The sequence below is a fragment of the Vanacampus margaritifer genome, chromosome 18 (assembly GCF_051991255.1).
Source record: "Vanacampus margaritifer isolate UIUO_Vmar chromosome 18, RoL_Vmar_1.0, whole genome shotgun sequence".
NCBI lineage: Eukaryota > Metazoa > Chordata > Actinopteri > Syngnathiformes > Syngnathidae > Vanacampus > Vanacampus margaritifer.
The window spans coordinates 12,215,659-12,233,455 of record NC_135449.1 but is presented as its reverse complement, the minus strand read 5'-3'; the positions used below and the strand labels follow the sequence as shown (position 1 = coordinate 12,233,455).

General features: G+C 39.3%; 1 protein-coding gene across 20 annotated transcripts in view; it reads right to left on the bottom strand.

Moving 5' to 3' along the window:
• Positions 1-17,797, bottom strand: part of cacna1g (calcium channel, voltage-dependent, T type, alpha 1G subunit) — a 235,239-nt gene that overhangs the window by 29,849 nt on the left and 187,593 nt on the right. For 11 of the 20 annotated variants that reach the window (XM_077550124.1, XM_077550123.1, XM_077550122.1 and 8 more), the window contains 5 exons: positions 13,534-13,660; positions 11,175-11,300; positions 10,962-11,051; positions 10,673-10,886; positions 9,151-9,201 (listed from right to left, as the gene is read on the bottom strand). In XM_077550124.1, the coding sequence (XP_077406250.1) occupies positions 9,151-9,201; positions 10,673-10,886; positions 10,962-11,051; positions 11,175-11,300; positions 13,534-13,660 (608 nt within the window). The remainder of the gene's footprint in view (positions 1-9,150; positions 9,202-10,672; positions 10,887-10,961; positions 11,052-11,174; positions 11,301-13,533; positions 13,661-17,797) is intronic. The other 9 variants (XM_077550112.1, XM_077550113.1, XM_077550125.1 and 6 more) reach the window with 3 other exon arrangements.

Here is a 17,797-nt window from a genome sequence, read left to right as displayed (position 1 = left end):
TTTTTTATTGTTGATTCTGCATAAACATGCTTCTTCATTTTTTATTCTTGCTAATGTCAATAGCAAAAATTTATGTAATTTGTTTGTACATTTTCCTGATTTAGTTTTCTAGACTTATAGATTTAAGTCCACCTCGGCTGACTGTCTACATTCCGTCATCCACAGACATGAAGAAAAACACTTCTAACATAACTCTGGTCCAAAAACAACCGCAAGACTGATGCGCCTCAACATTCTCTTTCAAACAGTTCAACTCGTGTCAAATCATATAAACTCGACTTTTTTTTTTTTTTTTCTGGAGAAAACTCGACTTGTGACGCGAGTGAAATCTTGAGGTGGACTCGGTCTGGGAGTTGCTTTTGGATGTGGCCGCTCTCAAAAATATACTCCATATATTTCTGAGGTGGTCTTTTTTTGGGAAATACAGACATGGTAGCTTTTACTTTGTTTGGGACTGATGAATAAAGAACACCACAGTACAGCACCATTGGTATACTGTGACTGTGCAGGTGAGCGTATGTTAGGTTGGTTATGTAGTATATGGTTCTGGAACATACTCTTGTGCATGTGCCCAGAATGTGGTGATCATATGAGGGCGCCAAGTTGAGGTTTGAGGATGTGAAGGTTGTGCTCTTCAAAGTAAAGTTAGGTCTGATCATGATACTTGAAGCAACACGACACTGGTATGGCTTTGCTGGAGCTCCTCTAAATGTGACTTGAGGCAGTGGTACTTCAAAAAAAGTGTGTTTTGGGATGAAATGCAATGGCTGATGTAAACGACCTAAAAAGATTGGTGATAAAATGGATGGCTTTAAAATGAAGAGGTGGGCATGTAAAGCAGTGCTCTTTCATGGTAGATTAAAACCATCATCTAGATTTTTAGCGTCTTATTGTCACACCGCGGTGAGGTTGTCTTGTCATTTCCTGTTTTATTTTGAAAATTCTGACTCCTTTCGTTTCAGGTCACTTGCCTTTCCTCGTGTGGTGTCCTTCCTTCCTGATTGTGTCCACCTGTTTCCCATTACCCTCATGTGTTAAATGGTCTGCGTCTCCTAAGTGTTTTCGTCAGAGCCACTCAAGCCAGTCGCAGTCCTCAGCCTTGTTGTCCTGTCTCTTGTCAGAACTTTGGTTTGTAGTTTTGTATAGCCACAGTATAGTTTTAAGTTAAGGAGTGATATTGTTTTGTTTGTAGTTTAGACATCCTCCCTTTTGGAGCGCCTTTAGTTTAACATTTAATAGCCTTTGTTTTTTCCCTCTAATCGAGGATTTTTTTTGTTAATAAATATCTGCCTTGGCCTCAAACCCCTATCTCTGCGTCTCAGTCCTAAATCTGCCACGTCGTGTCACTTATAATGCAAGCATCTGCTTTTATGCCTCTTTCTTTCATGATGAATGGGGCAAACCTTTATACTCTGTGTCTGCCTTGGGAGTCAAACACTGTCAGCCTGGTTTTGAAATCCAGCAAACACAGAGTCTAAAAACAATTGTTGACAGGAACATTCACTGTAAGACAATAACGGAGAAAAAAAAAAAAAACTGGAGTTCCAAAATGCTCTGCTGCCTTGCTTGATAAATATCAAAGAAACGCCTACAAAGGGAAAGAAGAAAGAAAACCAATAAGAAAGTACAGTCACCATGTCATGACTCAGACTGGAGAGGAGCAGCAGAGCAAATTGCCAAATCCAGAAGGAAAGCATCAAAGAAATAAGACATATAATCATTCAAACATGATAAGGCGTGATAACAAACACTTTCTCGTACTGTCAAACACACAGTGACACATAGGCATTGTGATTTTTCACACGCACACGCACTCAAACACATTTTGCTTGTGGAAGACGGACACACATACATTGTGCTGGTTTGCATGGCGGACTGACACACCTCTTTCTGAGTCATACTTGAGCAATGAACCAACTGAAATGTGGGATTGGATGGTAAAGGAAAGCGACTGGGCAGCATGGAGTGGAGGGCGGAGCAACAAGGACAGCAGCAATGACAAGGCACACAACTATGGGAAGCTTCTTTTTTCTTTTCTTTACAGTAACAGTGTTAACCCTTCCCCCTTTTCATGAACATATACAATAGCTCACTTCAACCAGACGTCAATTTCCCTCGACTTACCACGACCACAAGTCATCCATCCATAGCTATTTAATATCAATGAACGCTCTTCAAAGACACAGCAGATAAAGGTGTTATATATGCAATGTCATGTTGACACTTTTGTTCATAGTTTAGCTGGTTCTGCAATTTATACTCAGGTGTGACTTACTGCATAACGAATTAGAGCTTGGACTAGCATCCAAAATCCGTTTCCTAATCGCGTTAACTCTATTTTGGTGGTTGGCAAAAAAACTTTAGGCGCACTACCACGATTGCAACCTTCGTTCTGAAGGTTGTGGTAGTCCACCGAAAGTATTTCCCAACCGTTAAAGAAAACAGAATTAGTAGTAAAAGAAGTAGTAGTTGAAGTAGAAAAAGGAAAATAATAATTAGTAGAATGAAGAGGTAGCCTAAAGTAGTAGTAGAAGAAGAATAGTATAGTGGAAGTAGTAGAAGATTTTTGATTTTGAAAAAATACATTTATTTGCCGCTCTTATTTACATTCTTTTCCTAAACAAGAAGAAGAAGAAGAAACAGTTTTTGTCCACATCTATCTAAAATGTTATACCTAATTATGTTTTTTCTCAAGTTGGAGGTTCTGAGTTTTTATGTGGCTACAAGATTGAAAAAAAAATAAACCTTATCTTTATCCAATTTCCAGAAACAAATGGTGTTGGCTTGGTCTTTGATTTACAAGCACAATGTTTCTCCCAAAAAAAGCTTTATTTGGAAAAGCCGTCCTATCTTGCATAAGAATAGACCTTCTTTTTTTTAATCCAAATTGGTTTAGTAATAGCATCATTCTGGTTAGCCAATTACTCAATAATGAAGGTTTATTTTTGAACAATTCAGAATGTTTGAACACATTTAACCTTCCAGTTACTCCTACGGAGTTCGCTACAGTTATGGATGCTATTCCATCTGGTTTTTTTTTTGAGAGAGAGCGGTAGGAAGAAACGTCTCTTTGCCTAAATTGGACCCCAAGGCAACTTCAATAGGCAAATTTTGTCTAAGTACTTCTGTGAGAAACAACAATTGTAATATCTACAACTCCATATGTGGTTTCTTACTGGTCTGGTTTTGTTGATGTTTACACTTCTTTTAATAGTATACATAGGTATTATCCAATCCAAAATAATCGCCTTAGGTTCAAGAAAGACATTTGTGTTGATTGCTCATTCCGTGAAACATTGGTCCACCTATTCTGTCCTTACACCAACAGATTCTGGAAAGATGTGTCTTGTTTTATTATTGATCATATTGAACCTAATTTCTGTCTTTTCTGGAAAAAAAATTACTGTTTGGTTTCTGTAATAGTGATAGTAAACAAAATAAAATCAAAAAGCTTTCTAATAAACTTGATAATCATTTTGGCGAAACTTCACATGCACAAATCAAAAAGTTAGTCTTTCGAAACAATTGTTTTTGAAATGGAAACCAAACAGTACATCAAAATATATATTTTTTATATACATATATTTTTTAATGTTTTTATTTAAATATTCCCCCTGGCTTTTTTGTTTGTTAGTTTTTTTCTGTATTAATAACATGTTTGTGTAGTGTTCACAATTTGTTTGTGTATTCTGTTTGAAATTGATTAATAAACCAAAAAGGAAGAAGTAGAAACTTCAGAAGAAGAAGTAGTAGAAGTGGTTGTAGTCTATGGCAAATGATATACAGTACAGGCCGACCTTCCACCTTTGGAATCTAATTAGGGTAAGCCATTTAAACTCTCCTTTTATGATGTGGGTCAAAATGACCCGTTTGGTAAATCTAGAATTAATAAAACTGATTAGAACTAGACTGCTGGCCTCCATTTTCCATTTTCATTTTTTAAATTCCATAGCAATGCAGTGAGTTATGTGATATTTTGGATAATAAAATATTTGAGCGGGTCACATTGACGCTTGAAAATTGTTGTAAATAAATGAACACAACAAGAAGGCAACTTGAATGTGTTTTCTTGTTCAGGATGCACTTTTTGATTGGTGCCACTTATACTTCAAGGTGACATAAAGTCCGAGAAATGGTACATCAGGATTTTGTTTGGTTGTTGCGCACACAATCTTAAGCATCATTCTAACGAGTAGTAACGACTATTGTAACTTCCAGATTGCAGAGTGTGTAGAAGTACAAAAACAACATCATTTTTTATACATAATCTATGAGTACAACAGTTTTGCTTGGAATGGATGGGATGGAGGTCAAACACCATAAAAAAGTAGACAAGGCAAAGTTGATAATAAAAATAAATCCGAATAATACATTTAAAAAAAAAAAACGCAGTTTTTCCTATACAGTACTTTTGTTGTACTGTTTAGAGTGAATTGTTTTTTCAAAATCATTTGCAGACTGTATGAATTAATACTTGGGTATCTTTGGCAGGGGAGCCTGGCAACAGCATTTTAACATGCTGAAACAGTTAGTTATAGCTGTTCTCACAATGTTCTGTAATTTGTTTAAATTTTATATGGTTTTTGATTAATTTAATTATAAATAAATAAATAAACACTATAAGTGCTGTCCTTTTGTGGATAAATAAAATGCCATTTTTTGGGGAGGCGTTTCCACATGCACACATGCACATGCAGCAATGCCCAGGTTGCTAAAAAATAGAGGCAATAATGAGCGTTAGCATTTTAATTGTGTTTATACAGTAGTGACATGTTATAGACAGCAGATTAATTCTGTCTACTCAAGAAACATCTGGATGTATGTGGGTTGCTCAAATGTATTTGTATTTGGAATTGTTTAGCTTTAGTAGATATACTCTTTGTGTGATTACAATGTAAGTAGAAACAGAGGAAGTTTTATATCTTCAAAATAAACTCAACTTGACAGGAACAGACAAAGGCCATATTGGTCCAATCAGTTGCCACTTCAAAAGTACACTTTGTCTCTTTCATCACTACATTTGCTGCAGCTTCAGGGTTTCTGCCACCCTGCACTCTCTTGTTGACATTTCTGTAGATGAAATATTCATCGACAAAGTTCCCAATGTAAAACATTTATAATGATTCCTGTTGGGTGGCCTTTCCTGCCGCAAAAGTGCAGTTTTGCTGTAAAAATCGTACTACAAATGACTTGTTTGAGATATAAATTAATCAACTTTACTGGCCATTACATTCACATTTTCAGCAAGCCATCACTCTCTCTGTTTTCACCAATTCAATGAACAAAACTCATCAGTCATTCATGTCAAAGGAGAAGTAAATATGGTATTTAATGTATCCAGAGGACAATGAGCCCCATTAACTAATTTAATGGATATTACATTCATACATCATGTGGCTGAGTATGACCTTTCTATGTCTCTTTGGAATACTTTAACGGTTTATTGTATTCAAAGTGGAGTGCAAGACTTGTGTTTTCTGGCAACCTGCCAAGCAGGGGCAGTAAATTCATGTTGGACCTGCTCCACAAATGTCCTACAGCAAGTTTACTTTACACCTTGTGGCATCAACAATAATCACCTGCAACTTTGACAACCTTTAGCGGGTGTCCTCCGAGTCTACATTTTCCCATATTCTTACTAACACATCCGGCGGGGAGAGACTTTCGCCTCCTGTAATCCCCATGGCCGCCCCTCCCTAAAGGACCAGCGCTATTAATTACATCTTTCGCATGGAGGAACAGGAGGCAAAAAGAAAGTCAATGTGAAACTTCCGGTTAGATTTATCTCTGTTAGCGCTGACCCAGATTCAGTTAGAAACCGTGTGTGTATCAGACTGTGTGTGTGTGTGTGTGTGTGACACAGAAAGAGAGAGAGAGAGGTGGAGGGGCACAGAATAAATTAATTGATAAAATACAGCTATACATGAAATGCGTGTGTCCATTTAGGTATCAGTGTGAGAGTGTTGGACACAAATGCAAATGTTTGTAATAAAATGCATTTGTACACTCTGAACGATTAAACTGGATCATGCTGACTTGCTGGCAACAACCATTATTTTCTTTAAACAAGATACAAATACAATGCGTAGTGAAACCTTGAGTTACAAATGAACTTTTCAAGTTAAGCACAACATTTTTTTGTAGAAAATCTGCCTCTAACTAGAGGCATGTTTTGTTATGTGAACCGTTTTAGCATGGATGAGCGGAGGGATCAGTGCTGTGCTTCTCGTGGTATATAACCATCACTGGCTCTGTGTGTAATTCATTGCAATAGTTGTATTTTTTTTTCTTCTAAAATTGGACCTCAGAATGACTTAAAGCAGGGGTGTCAAATGTACGGCCCGCGGGCCAGATCATACCTGCAAAGGGGTTTAATCCGGCCCGCGAGATGATCTTGCAAAGTAAAACATTTTAGTAATGTTGGACCAATTAAACACATGACCAAAATTTAAAACATATGAATTTGTAATTTCACAAACAGTCCTCAGTTGAGCAATGCAACTTGTACATGGAATTAACCTGGATGTCATTATTTTTCACATAACCTATTGTTATGGTTTGTTGAAAAAAAAACAAAAAAACAACAAAGACCAAAATAAATCAAACAAAACGTGCAAACATCCTATAACTTCATTATTGCGCCACACAATGCATTCTGGCAAAACAGGTAGATATAGCATGCTCAGAAGTCATACGGGCAAAGTATTGCCACGAACCATTTGCATTTACGTTATTTTTTTAAACAATGCATTTACTGTTAAGCGCCGCTATTTAGGGCTGGGCTGCAAATAGCGAAAATCTGTGTATCACTGACGCCAATTGTTTTTAAGTTTATATACCATGATTTTGCTGGTCCGGCCCACTTGGTAATATATTTAGCTCCATGTGGCCCTTGAGCTAATATGAGTTTGACACCCCTGATTTAAAGGTTATGGTTGGCACAGAAAACTCGATGACCTTTGTTTTCACCTCAGGGGTGATCGACAATCCGGCCCACAGGCCAAAATTTGCCCACCACTATTTATATCTGGCCAGCTAGATGATGACATGGCGTGGATGAAAAAACGTAATAATTAGGGATTTCACAATAGTCAAGGTATTAAAAGTTAATTTGTATATTCGTGGTCTTGTTTCACTGCAAAATAATAAGCCGCTCTGCTTAAAATGTAATTTTGTTCAATGATGACGCGTTCAAGCGCTTCGCTTCCAGGTCTGGGCTCATGTTACACTGCCAATCGCATTCCTGTATTCACAATACAGGAACCCGATTGGCTGCATAACCCACGTGACGATGCCACATGTCAGGAAGGACAATAGGGTGACCACGAGTGCTATTTTTAGACCGGAAGGCAGCTGTGTGAACAGGAATGTGGTAAACATAAAAGCGCTCTCGCAAACAACCACTGCTTGTTCTTATTCTCGTTTATGTCAGAAACAAGTAAACACTGCTGCTATGGAACTTGCAGAAACGACTCCAGGCACAACGACCGTCCACATATGAAGGATGCTTTTTTTTTGTATTCGTTTCCCAAAGCCAAAATCTCAGAGGGATAAATGTGAACGGGGGTCAACGTTTGCATGTGTCCAAAAGACCAGTTTAACGCGACCGAAGTGAAAACCTTCACCATCATATGTAGTAAACATTTTGTTGGGGGCCATTGCTTCTACAGATCACAATCCTGATCCCTTGCCGACCACCACCGTCTCGAAGAGGTAAGCGATTTTCTTTCTTGTTTTTCGTTTCGCCTTTGGCCCTACCCCAACTGCCGAATGACAATAATGAATTACGAGGAAAAATGCTAAAATGGTTTTGCCACTGTTGTCTACATGCATTTAGCATGACTGTACCACCAAATTTGACCCCCCAGTCGTAAGCGTCATGAATATTAATTAAGTGTGGTGACATGTATCGTGCAGTACGCTATTATGATTGGCTGACTGACGCACATGACTTTATAAACAACTTAAACTTGGCAAACAACACAAAAGGCAGCCGTTTATGCTAGGAGCTAAATTGGTCTTTTGATATTTTTTTACGTCTTCAATTCCGCTTATCCGAGGTCGGGTCGCGGGGGCAGCTGCTTTAGCAAGGAAGCCCAGACTTCCCTTTCCCCAGCCACTTCAGCCAGCTCCTCCGACGGGATCCCAAGGCGTTCCCTGGCCAGCCGAGAGACGTAGTCTCTCCAGCGTGTCCTGGGTCGTCCCCGGGGCCTCCCGCCAGTAGGACATGCCCGGAACACCTCCCCAGGGAGGCGTCCAGGAGGCATCCGAACCAGATGCCCGAGCCACCTCAACTGGTTCCTCTCAACGTGGAGGAGTAGCGGCTCGACGCTGAGTCCCTCCCGGATGACCGAGCTTCTCACCCTATCTCTAAGGGAGAGCCCGGGTACCCTGCGGAGGAAACTAATTTTGGCCGCTTGTATCCGGGATCTTGTTCTTTCGGTCACGACCCACAGCTCGTGACCATAGGTATATAATATTGATATTGAAAAATAATCAAGATGACTAATGTGAATTGAAGCATATGTCAATTATGGACACTTTCAACACACTTAGCGACCCTGACAGCACTTTGCATACCCATTATCTTCTTGCTGAATTCCTAGTTGGACTTGTCTCAACCAGTTCAACAACAGTGACAACAACATGCTTTATTTCTTTGGCGTCTACTAAAATAAAACATTGTTGGTAGTGTACTTACTTTGGTTGGATGCTGTATTATAATAGCAGCTTGAAGATGATTTCCCTCCTCTTGGTTTATAAAGCAGATACTGTACTTCCAATACTATTTGTTCCACTGATTCAATGACAACTTTTAGCACTTTTGCATCAATAATAATTCAAGAAGCCCAGGGCAGTATTCTATTGATGAGGCTGGTGCATAGTGTGGTGCAGTGGACAGCGAATGGTTTGCGGACAGTGTAAGAGAGCTGTGAAAGACAAAGTCACAACAGAAAAAAAAAACAAAAGCATGTCCAGTGGACCTCATGAGGGCTGATGGGGAGAGAGGCAGGAGGGCGGGAACACGTGATGGGACCCTACCTCCCATGATTACTGAACTTAGAACCCTTGCCACCATGGTGGGTGGTCATGGTCGGTGGCAGTGTGAGGAGTTAAGGGACAAAACAGAGCATGCTGGGAACAGGGTACCTTTTAATGTGCCTTCAGAGAGGGCCCAACTCACCCCTGGAACCATTAAATCTAGAGGAATGAGACTATGTTAGTAAGGAAGTGGGAGAAGGAAGCAAGAAAGGAAGGACAGATGGAAGAAAGGCAAAGAGAGAGAAAGAGGGAAAGAGGGATGGAGTAAGACCAGAAGGAAGCAGTGAAAGATTAAGCTGGTTTATGTGCCTATATCTTGTCTTTCCAGTGATTCTGAGTCCAGTTCTTTGGATTAGCACTAACAGTTTGTTTTTTTTATACGGAGAAAAACAAAAAGCAAGAAACAATCTTCAAACGAACCTATACCCACTTTTTAAACCATTTGACCATGGATTTTACCGACAAACTAATCTTCTTTTTAGTTTGCTAAAATCTCCTATATCTGAAAACCGTATCGCTCAGTACTTTTTCATTTAAAAAAAAGTCTTGGGAAAGGAATCCGTAAACAAGGCTTGCCACAACTCCAGGAGGACTGATGTACAAGAAAGGTTTTGTGTAGTTTGTAAAACAACCAATGGGTCTCTCATGACTGAATGTGCAAGGGTTCCCCCCAGGGATCAATTTCAAGTCATCTGTATTTCTCAAGAGAGATACATTCAATCCAAAATACCATTAAATCAAAGGATCATATACATATTATGGAATCATTTCTGTAGCTTTAGGACATCAGAGTCCACTGCTCCTTGTGGATATGTACCCAACAAGTTCCTCTGGATTTAATTCTTGTAAAGGTACTTTTCAATGCTAGCAAACACCAGCATGCGTTTTAGGTTTAAGAGGCAGTGGAATTGCACTAAACCACTCAAGCAGTTTGTCATCAACTCCTATACAGCCGAAGGGGAGGGGGGCAAGCGGAGATTTAACTCCTAAATGTCTTCTAGTGATCTAAGACCACATCTTTCAAGCTTTGGTCGATCCCTGCCCCAGCGGCTGTACTAAAACAACATGCAAAAAGAGGGGAAGGGAGGGGAGTCATCTTGTTTTAGATCAGGGCAATTAATGACCAACAACTCCCCCTCCCTCTAGCTCTGTAACCCACCATGCAAGCCCCGTCTGTAAGAACTCAACGGGCATGCTCCAAGGGGGCCAACCAACCCAAGCATGATGTCTCCAGTAGACAGGCAAGCAAAGGCAGGATGGGGTCAAGAATTGGCTGTCATCTTTCCTCACCCTGCAAACGGACTCTTTCGGGGTAGCTTTTCTTTCAACTTCATCATCAGTTTGATGTTGGAGTTGAAGAAAAAGCAGCCAGAGTCTATAAGGATGTTTGCAGTGTCAGATCAAGTGACCACTAGACTGCAAGAAAAACAGCCACACAATAGGGCTTTCGGGAACACAATAGGGGGGTGTAGGGAAAGGGCTTTACTACAAAAAAAAAAAAAGCACTACTTTGGTGCTAGATCACAAATTGCGTTCGCCCAGACTCGGCAAAATCAAAAAGCAAACAGAAAAAAAAAAGGCTCAGGCTCAAACCAAGCAGGACTCAGAAAGATGTGGAAAGACTACCGACCAGCCAGCTCCTTCTCCTTACTCCGTCTCTTTTTCTCCATGCGTTTCAGTCTCTTCTCCTCCCTGAGCTTGGCCTCCTCAGCCTCCTGGTGGCGTCGGCACTTGTGGAAGTTCTCCACCACAACTCCCACAAACATGTTGAGTACAAAGAAAGCCACGATCAGGAGGAAGGAGATAAAGTACAGCAACATCCATGGATTGTAGTTCATCACTGGCTGAAACACACAATACATAAGGGGATTCATAGACATAATATTTAAGACCAAATGCTTTAGTGGATTGATCGGTACCTGTTGGTCTACTCCTACAGCATCTAGACCATCATACATAATATCCACCCAGCCGTCTTTTGATGCCAGAACAAATAGAGACATCAAGGCCTGATAACGAGAACATTTGAAATTGATGGATATATTGAAAATAAAGCTTTTACAACTTCCCTCTAAGGTGTCTAATGATTAAAACAATAAAAAACAAAAACATAAGGATCTGGGAGTTCTGACCTGTCCCAGGTTGTCGAAGTTATACTTGTGTCTGACCCATCTGTTGCTGGCTTGTAAACAGTCGGACCTGTTTGTGATGTTCTTGACATCCTCTCCTTGACAAACAAAGAACTTCCCTTTGAAGAGCTGGGAACACAGAAATGTACAAAGTCACCTGAACATATTCTAAAACTCGTTGGATCTTTGCTCCCCATGGGAAGTTTGGCGTCGACAGACAGATAGCTAGCTAGCTAGACAGAGAGACAGCTAGCTAGCTAGCTGAATAGATAGACAGATAGACAGCTAGCTAGCAAGACAGATAGATACAGTAGGTAGTTAGGTAGGTAGGTACCCTTACCAAAAATATGTATATTTAAGTATGCTTGAAGTATACTCAAAATTAGGAGAGTATACTTCCAGTTTACTTTTCTTGTACTGTTTGGAAGTATACTCCACAAAGTAAATGTTAAGTGTACTTGTAAGTATACTAAAACAAATACTAAAGGTTTACATAATACTTAATACTTGTACTTTTTAACAGTATACTAAAAATTAGGAGAGTATACATCCAGTTTGCGTTGCTTGTACTTATTGGAAGTATACTGCACTGCAAGTAAATGTTAAGTGTACTTGTAAGTATACTAAATAATATACAAAAAGTTTACATATTGTAGTGTATACTTAGAAGGCACTCGCTAAGTAAGGAACCAAACTTATAGGTTACATTTATTTGTAAAGCCCTAAAGATCATGTGGCTGGATAGCCTAGAGGCTGTGGACATAAGTGTACCACAAAGTATACTTTCAAGTATACTCAATAGTGCACTCAAATATACTATGACATATTCTTGAAAGTATACTTATTAATATACTTAAGTATAATTTTAAGTGTGCTAAAATGTTTTAATTTAGTCCCAAAAAGTTTACTTTTAGTAGAAGAATAAGTACACTGGAAAAATAAACTTAGTTATACTTAAATATCCTCTATATTATGTACTTAAAGTATACTACTTTTTGGTAAGGGTTGTTAGGTAGGTAGGTAGGTAGGTAGGTGGGTAGGTGGGTAGGTGGGCAGGTAGGTAGGTGGGCAGATAGATAGATAGATAGATAGATAGATAGATAGATAGATAGATAGATAGATAGATAGATAGATAGATAGATAGATAGATAGATAGATAGATAGATAGATAGATAGATAGACAGACAGACAGACAAATTGGAATACCAGGAATAAGCTGTTTTTATATCACATATGCAATTAAACAGAGGTTAACCAATGATTGCCAACATTTTCATTAAGGTAAAGACCAATGCTCCAGATTGTACAGAAGCCATTTAATGAGCAACAGCATCTAATCATGGACATGCAGGACCATTGGGGTATTATTAACCTTTCATGTCACCACCATATTAAGAGGGTGTCTACAGTATAAACGTGCCAAAGGTAGATAGATAGGCGACTGGACAACACCAAATGTGTTGTGCTCGTTCTTAATGATTAGTCCTTGGGCAGTATGCCATGAAATCACTATTGGTCAGGTAAACCTAAATAACTGCCACATTGAATGAGTTACAATGTGGAAAAGAAAATAACCTGCAGGAGAGAATGATGGACAACCATCTATTAAGTAAAATAACAAATATCATTTAAACAAAAATATCATTTAACCAAAAGTGTTTGGAAAAAAATATATAATATCCGTCAAAATTTTGGTATCATAATTATTTTAGTTGAAAAACTATGCCTCAGTCCGTGAACTGCATTCATGTGGCTCTCACACAGTGTGAACATGCACTTCCTGGGTCACACATTTCACATACAGATATGCATCTTTTTTTTCTTCTTCATGAAATTAGCCCTCAATACAGCTCCCAAGATGGGGAAAGGTGCAAGATATTATGCTGTTAGGAAACCCTGGAAATGTGCTGGTTGTGCTCGAAGGCGACTTGGTTCTGGGGCTGGATTTTCCATTTATTTTAATAGGGAAAATTGCTTTGCTTCAGTCTTGGAACAATTTAAGTTTGTGATGTGAACTGAGATCCCATGTCATGTCAGGTTTCTAAGGAAAGCAAAATCGGCTGGTCTTAGACTGTTATGTTTTTATGTGGCAATTTTTATATTCACTCATTAAAATTTGTTCTCATAAAATTGTGATTTTTTTTCATGAATAATATTATTTCTTTATCTTCGTAAAATTGCTAATCATAACCCTTTTTATCACATAAGTTAACTATCCTTTTTAGAGTGGCCAAAATATTCCTTCATAGCAACTTGGCAGGTTCTAGAAGCGGTGTACATTTTTGTCATTAATTCTATTAGTTGTTTTTCCAACAAAATGTTCTTGTGTGCAAAGCATTTTATGTTCAATTGTACCGCTTACCTGTACACCAAGGATGCCAAAGATTATGAAGAAGGCACAGCAGATGACCACAATGTTGCCAATGGGCTTTAGTGAAGACATCAGGGTCTCAACTACCAGCTTGAGACCTGGTGCTCTGCTGATTACACTGGAACACAAAACATACTATAATAACTCAGTGGTCTTTAAACTTACGGTACGGGGGCCATTTGTGGCACCTAGGATGATATTCTGTGCCCACCCCCCTACTTGACATCAGTGTGTGTGTGTTTTTGGTGTGTCACCCAAGGTTTTTTTTTTTAATTACTTATGGGCTACCAAAGTTTAGGCTCATGAGAGAAGAAAGGCAGATATGGGTTATGACATTGCTGCATCTTGGACTTAGACTTTGATGTCAAACAACCCTCCTAAAATATCACTGACAAAAAAAAAACCTAGGTTGAGGATTCAGCTGCTATAAAACACCCTCTTACCAAGCGGTGGTAATTTACTTTTTAAATGTACTATGAATACCATGAATAATCATAAAGATGATCTCATCACTATATCGCAATCACTACTATCTCAAGCATGTACTGTACTTTTTAAAATTCACACACAACAGCAGTTATATGGACAATAAATTGCAGTCAATAAAACACATGGAAACACAACAAAGGCAAAAAGACAAGAAAAAAAAGATACGCTGCAAAAAAGGCCAGGGTTGCTAATCTACACAGTTCGTTCCTTGCCGTCTTTGTTCTTGTGGCATGTTTTCCCCTGAGTAGACAATTGAGTGAAAGCAGAGTCAATAGCACATTAAGAGAGGACATGGGATAATAAGGAGTCAGGGCTGACCAAGGCCACTGATCGATTGCACTGATCCGAGAATAATGAGTCGATGACTGAAGCTCATCAGTTTGCGCCTCTCTGGCTCTCTGTGAATTTGTTTGAAATGTGAGAATGCAGTATTCTATCCAACAGATGCTGTATAAACGTAGGTGTTGATCAGTAGCTATTTAGTACCAGTTGTAAAATGAAGGATTTGTCAAAAACAAAGTCAAATCTTTATTTATTTTATTGTCTGTCGTTGCCGTAGAATTAAACTGTACTGAGCATTTGAAGATGTTCAATTTCAACCTAGTTTGACGACCCAATTATCTGATAATTAATTAATATTTATTTCAGTTTTAATGTGACACAATTACATGGATTTTGGGGGCAGGAGTGTTACAAACGTTTCACACTCTGCTGCAAACCGTTCCAGTGAGAGTTGAAGATTGAAGCTTGATGATCCCTGCCAATCCAGGTGTACTGTCCTGTACTGTTTTTTTCTTTTCCTTGAGAGCTCAGTACTGTTCATTCGGTAATTTTACCGATTTGACGTCATCATCATTGCTCTCTTTTTTTCTTTTTTTTATGTGGGTGAATATGTGTATGTGCGTGCGTGCGTGTCAGTGTGTGTGTATTCATTACTTCACCTAAAACCTATTTAAAAAATCCCATACCGTTCACCTAAACCGAACACTTCCAGCCAGAGTCGTGAGACCGTCAGGAGACCCGAGGAAGGACCAAAGAAGGTGTACTCTCCTAATATCCATGCAATGCTGCAGAGTGGTATTAGCCAACACAGCCCCAAAACATCCACTGCCTCTAGAAACTCTGGGTGGGTCTCATCTACACCTGGACAGAGGTCTCAAATCCAGGTTCAGAAAGTTAAAACGCTGCCACAGTTTGGCTTTAGCCACAGGTGCTTCTACTCAACTGGCAGGTAAATAAATTCACAAGCTCGTTTAGATCCCGGTTTTTACTTTCTGGGCCTGGATTTTGCACCTCTGCACCTGGAGGAGCTTTTTAACCACCTCAATGACCTCCATCCCTGAGAGAAGAGAGCCCACTTAAGAGCCTTAAGACTCTGCTTGCTCATAGGAAGACATGTCGGTGGAATTGGGGAGCTCTTTGAGGTTATCTCCCTAACAACTAGTCAAAGTCCAAAACGCTCCGTTCCCCACACATTGCTTAGACTCCTAAAATGCCAGATGGTTGACTACAATTTTATCAAATCTGTCCAGAAGTCCTTCTATTGATATTTCCACCCATTTATTGCAAATAATGTGATTTTATCTTTTATTCTGTCCAAGTATATTTGAGCTCCTGAAAGTGGAGGTACTCTGCATAAAATTGATGTACTGAAGATGTTCACACATTTGTCTTTATATTGTTTTTCAACTCTCTATATATGCCGTTATATCAGTAGTCAAGTTTCCATCCAATTGTTTCAAAATGTTTAAGCAAATTTACTGACAATGCGCAAAACGGACAAGCGAGGCTGTAGGTGGCGGTAAATACCACAGAGATGTTATCCACTAGTAATTTAAAAGAAGAAGAAGACTAAGAAGCGGCTGCGCCGTGCGATGATGTCGTATGAGTATGCTTTTGTAATTCTTGATAAACTGTAGCGTTTCTTTGCTGTTTTCCATCTAAATTTGCATTAATATTTGCTTCTATAGTTAATTCCAAAAAGATTTTGTCGTCTCCCCAAACATACCTTACTTTATCATCCGCCATTGCTTTGGGACTACAAACGTACAACATGTATCCGGTCCTGCCAAAATTGACATTTTCCTTTTTTTCGGTACGCTTCAAAATCCACCCCCTCTTAGCGTAAAAACTTTTTGGTGAATTTTGGGCTCTTTTTTGAATTTCTAGGGTTTCCATTCAGCTTTATTTTTGCATTTCTTGAAAATTCGAATAAAATGGGTAGATGGAAACCCAACTAGTGTAGTGTACCCTTTTTCTGTGAGCTATTCCAAAAGAGCAAGGAAGAGACTGTTGTTACAACACCTGCAATTCTCTCCACCAGCAGCACATCCCTCACACCGAAAAATGAGAACAACAAGTAGGGCAATAAGTGGCAAGCTTGCTCCCACAGTGTAAACACTGGATGTAATTAAGCGACTCAGGAAGACAGAAACAAGTGAGGGAGGAAAGGAGGGACGGTGAGCAGAGTATACAGAGAATAAAAAATGAAGCAGCTGTTAGTTTTGTCGTTTTTTTCACCTTCTAAAACTTTCTCCTTTATGTATTCTATTGATTATTTTCCCTTTGTCCGCCATTGTTACACCAATCAGTGCTCAGCTGTCAAACTATCTGTCTCGTCTTGTGCATTTTTCTAAATGAGGAAAAATGAATTCTTGTCACATGCACACAACGTAATTGTGTAATGTGTATGCCGTGAAAGAAATGTTAATCATGCAGTGTGCTAACAGGCGGCAGTCACCTCTTTGCAATCCAAAACACAATCCAGCAAACACATTAAGTACCCAATGAGAGCCCGGGGTTAATTACATCATCATGAAGTGACGGATGAGCTCAAAGGCTGAGCTGACAGGGGTTAACCATAGGGGGAATTAGTGTCTCTAAACCAACTACACGCTTGGATCATGCTGGATTGTATGACGAGATGGGCTTTCTTGGCTCACCTGTCGATGCAATGTAGGTTGTGTTGCGTGACATCAAAGTGCAATTTGGTGACATACAGTGTTAAAGGAGAAGTTAACCATAAACATTTATTGTCAATAATATGTTCTATGTCACCTCTAAACATGACATTCTGGTTAATATTGCATTTATGGAATATGAGTCATGCAGCAAAATCCAGTCGTTTTTATCCATCTCACGGGGCGGCCATTTTGCCACTTGCTGTCGACTAAAGATGACATTACAGTTACTCAGGACCAACCAGAGCTCACTTGTTTTCTGAAGCTGAGCTGCGATTGGTCGTTACCTGGGACTTGAGCAACTGTGATGTCATTTTCACTCGACAGTAGGTGGCAAAATGGCCGCCTCCTTATATTGATAAAAACTGCTGTAACGCAATATTAACCAAAATACTGTATTTAGACTAGCGGGGCTGCATAGAACATTGTCAATAATTTTTTTTGGGGGGTTGACTTACCCTTTAAATCCTGCCTTTTCTTTTAGGCAAGTCTGTCATTCCTTACTCGTAGGCTGACAGATGATTGTGTGCATGTGTGTGTGTTAAAGCAGGGGCATCATACTGTGAACTGCAGAGACCACATTCTTGTGCCTCTTGTCGACTTTAATGACTTAAAAAGTCATCAAGGACAAATGATCTCAGTACAGTACTTTGGATTGGTACCCAGATTTTACACCCTCTGAGATACCCACCTGCTTTACAAGCCTTTGGTTATTAGAAATCATACATTATTAACTATGAGAAGCACATTTAAAAAGAGCAGCATCAAGGTTTAAGGCAGTGGTTCTTAACGTGGGTTAAATCGAA